We start from the raw sequence: 3,748 nt of genomic DNA on the forward strand, positions 1-3,748 counted from the left end.
TGTGTGTGTGTGTGTATGTGTGTATACAAGTGTGTACAATTGTGTGTGTTTGATCTGGTTCTGTGTGAATGAACATGTGTAGCATGCGAATTTCTTTTATATGGGTGTCTTATGCAGCAAAATGACTCAGTGAGAGAAACACACACACACACACACACACAGGGTGTAAAAAAGCTGTCAGTTTTACCTCACTGTCTCACATCTGTCAAGAAGAGGAATAATCCTTTCACCTCTGGATGACTCTGGATGAAACCTGGCTTGATTCCACAAGCGTTGGTTATATAGTAAAGTGTCGTGTCGTGTCGTGTCGTGTCGTGTAACTGTAAAGTGTAGCTCTGATACTGGAGACTCCTTCTAGAAACATCTAAACAGGAAACTTTCACCGTTTTTGTGGACCTTTTGAGCTGTTACTATGGAAACAAGAATTAACTGTCCATTTGTTTTGAGCTGATATACAATAAAATAAAAAAATAGTAATAAATCTATAGCAATAAATCAGTTCCATTTGAACGATGTTCAAATGATGTTGTTGCTTGGTTAAATTTTATTTTTTTAGAAATGTTTCGTTTCCAGATGTGCAATAATAATAACTTTTCTTTTCTCTCTTTATTTTCTCTGTCCCTTTATTCTCAGGTTCCTCACCAGATGAGCGCTCTGACCTTCTTTCGCTACGAACAGCCCGTTCTGGATTACTGCCAAGCCCATCAGCCGATGCGCCTCAACGTGAACTATGATTGTCCGCCTCAGGGCCTGGATGATCTAGCGCCGCGTGACAGAGGCACCATTCAGACCGTGGCTCTGCCAGCTGTTCCACCATCCAGCTCACCTCCTACCCTGAGAACACCGGTACAAGGCCCCATCGTCCCATACCCGGGGACGGAGCGCTCCGTAAAGTACCCATCCATCGAGCGGCCCACGAGCACCCTCACCTTCGGACGCTAGCGCTCTCGGATGCTAACGCAAATTCTTTTTGTTTTAGGGGGATGCTAATAACTCTTTCAGGAGTTAGCGCCTTCGGAGAAGCTAACATTTCCAGAAGGAATTTCACTCCACATGCGGATCTAACTTTACGTGGAAGGATTGTGTACTTTTTTGGGTTTTTTTGAGGATCTATAAAAGAGCCAACAAAGGACTCGCTAAACTCCGGTGTTCAATACACGCTCCATGCCAGTGAGCTCTATGTACAGGGAGATGGGATTTCATTTGTGTTTTTCTGTTGTCCTTTTTTTTCTTCTTCTTCTTTTCAACACAAACGCTGCTCTTCTGAGTCCTGTTCAATGGAAAATTGAAACTCAATACAGCATGCGTGGCGCGTTAAATGGCACTTTAGTTGCTGTTCTGTGTCCTTTTTGTGCCAAACACGACGGGACATTGCCTTTGAAAAGCTGATAATGGTGATTCACTCACGCTGTGTCGAGAATGAAACAGAATGTGCAATAAACAAGTTTCGTATTGGGAAGGGGGGAAAAAATAAAGGGGTGAAACAGGTGCAAAGACAAAATATAGCCAACATGTAAGAGACGGAATGAAACAAATTAATGTTTACCAGTGCCCAAAGACATGTAGCTGTTAGCTTCAGATACGTTTCCCAGACACCGACGGTCTTTGATCTTCGATAAAGATCTGGACGTCCCGTTTGGACGTCCCGTAATCCTTTCAGAGACGGAGAAGCTTTGCGGTAAAAGAAAGTTTCCAGAGCGGCTTTTCCAGAGCGGTAGACCTCCAGAGATGTTCGCATGTACCAAAGATCAAACGTTCTCTTAGATGTACAATACACACCATTGGTTTGGTTGGTACCAAAACCATCAAACCATCAAATCTCAGACACAAATGAATGAGTTCCCCTCAGCTGTAGCTTGAAGCACTGAAGTAAAATCAGAAACCAGTGCTCGCTAGTCAGATGTCCGGATGTGTGATTCTCCGGACTCGGTTAGCAGGTAGGAGTTCTTTCAAACTACCCCAAATAGCTGCTGACCTTCCTGGACACGTGTAGATCAAAAGGTGGCAAATATAAACTCCACAATAGACTTGTGTGATATGGTTGTTCTTCCTGGTCGTGATATATGATGGGAGACAAAGCGTTCTCTTATTACGGAGTACAGGAGAACATTATAATGCTGTGCAGTCGGGAACTGCTTGGTGACAGTGGCAATCGCCTGGAAAACAAACAAAAAAAAATAAAATGCAATTCTTCAGCTCATTCTATCCACATATATATATATATATATATATATATTTCTTTTTTTTTTTTTTTTTTTTTTACATATTTTGTTATTTTTTAATATTTTATTTTATTTTATTTTATTTTATTTTATTTGAAAGTGCATTTGGATTTTTATTTATTTATTTATTTATTTTATTATTATTTTTTTTGCCAATTTTGGCTATATTTTTGGTAGCATACTTAATATGTATAATTTCTCAACTTATGTTATCTAAATTAAACCTAAACATGAATAGATGTTATTAATAACCTCCCCATTCTCTTTTTTTAGCATATAATAAAGCAAGAGAGTCCTGTGATTGTTCATTATTATTATTGAATTTATAATTATTATATTTGTTATTATTATATTAAAAAACATTTTAAAGTGCAATTTTTTAAACAATTTTTTTGGTTGCATACTTAATAAGTATAATTTCTCAACTTATGTTATCTACATCAAACATATATATACGTGAATAGATTTTATTAATAACCCCCCCACCCCCCCACCCAAAAATAAATAAATAAATAAATAAATAAATAAATTAACATGAAAGAAAGCCAGAGTTTCCTCTATGGGCTTAAATAAGATCCTGTGAGATGATTTTAAAAAAGTGGGCGGAGCCTACAGACAGGGGGAGTTCCTATCAGAGAGCTCAAAACACCTTCACAAATGTCAATCATTCCAGATTCCTAAATCGATCGGCATCTTTTGGATTCTAGACAAAACAAAAGACGCACTTTTGGTGTATTTTTTGAAAGACGACTCCTGCATTGCATCAGGGTACAACTGTGTAGGAAGAAAAAAATCCTTATATCACACAAGTCTACTGAGCGACGCGTATATTCTTTTAGCAGAGTTTAAACAGCATGTCAGTGTGTTCAGCATCTTGTCGGAAAAGAGAAAAAAAAAAGAAAAAAAGCTTGGTTTTGGATTAGAACATGGATTACACAGTGTGTGAGGATCCCCATTAGGTCCCGTTTGTTTATATGGAGGCCAAATAAACGGTTGCTTGCTGTGTGTTTAGTGTTAATGGCGAGGGATCGAGTGACATTCTTGACATTTTACGATGTTTTAATAGATTCCATGTTCAGTATTTTCAACGCTTTGCTATCAGAGCGTCTCCTGAGTCCCGAGACACTGAATGTTTGCCACTAGAAGCCATGTTTCCATCTACAGGAAGTCATTTCCCCATTGGCGCAGTATGGACCAGTGGTGATTTGCATTCATTTTTACTTGTAAATGGACTCCAGATCTGAGGAACATTTTTGGGATTATTGCCTGTAAACATGGATATTTTTTATTTTTTTTTTATTTTATTTTTTGTCACCCCGTGTGCCTGTGTGTTTGGACTCAACACGATGAATGTGGATCTTGTACCTCACCATTGGTGGATCTTCTGGATTTTTTCTTCTTTTTCTTTTTTTTTTCTTTTTAAATCCTATTCTCCTGCACCACGTCGACTCCGTTCTCGCCCCGTCGAGGTCAGAGGAAAAACTCCCAACCCTGTCAGACTTTTATTTGATCTCGACGTGTGCACA

The 3,748-nt window shown here is 38.8% G+C and overlaps 1 protein-coding gene across 1 annotated transcript in view; it reads left to right on the forward strand.

Moving 5' to 3' along the window:
- The window catches only part of LOC131367365 (leucine-rich repeat transmembrane neuronal protein 4), a 132,515-nt gene extending 130,310 nt beyond the window's left edge, over positions 1–2,205 (forward strand). The window contains exon 3 of the mRNA XM_058412740.1: positions 634–2,205. Coding sequence (XP_058268723.1) covers positions 634–942 — 309 coding nt within the window. The 3' untranslated portion in view covers positions 943–2,205. The remainder of the gene's footprint in view (positions 1–633) is intronic.
- The last annotated feature ends 1,543 nt before the right edge of the window (positions 2,206–3,748 follow it).

Source organism: Hemibagrus wyckioides, linkage group LG16, assembly GCF_019097595.1.
Source record: "Hemibagrus wyckioides isolate EC202008001 linkage group LG16, SWU_Hwy_1.0, whole genome shotgun sequence".
Classification (NCBI taxonomy): Eukaryota; Metazoa; Chordata; class Actinopteri; order Siluriformes; family Bagridae; genus Hemibagrus; species Hemibagrus wyckioides.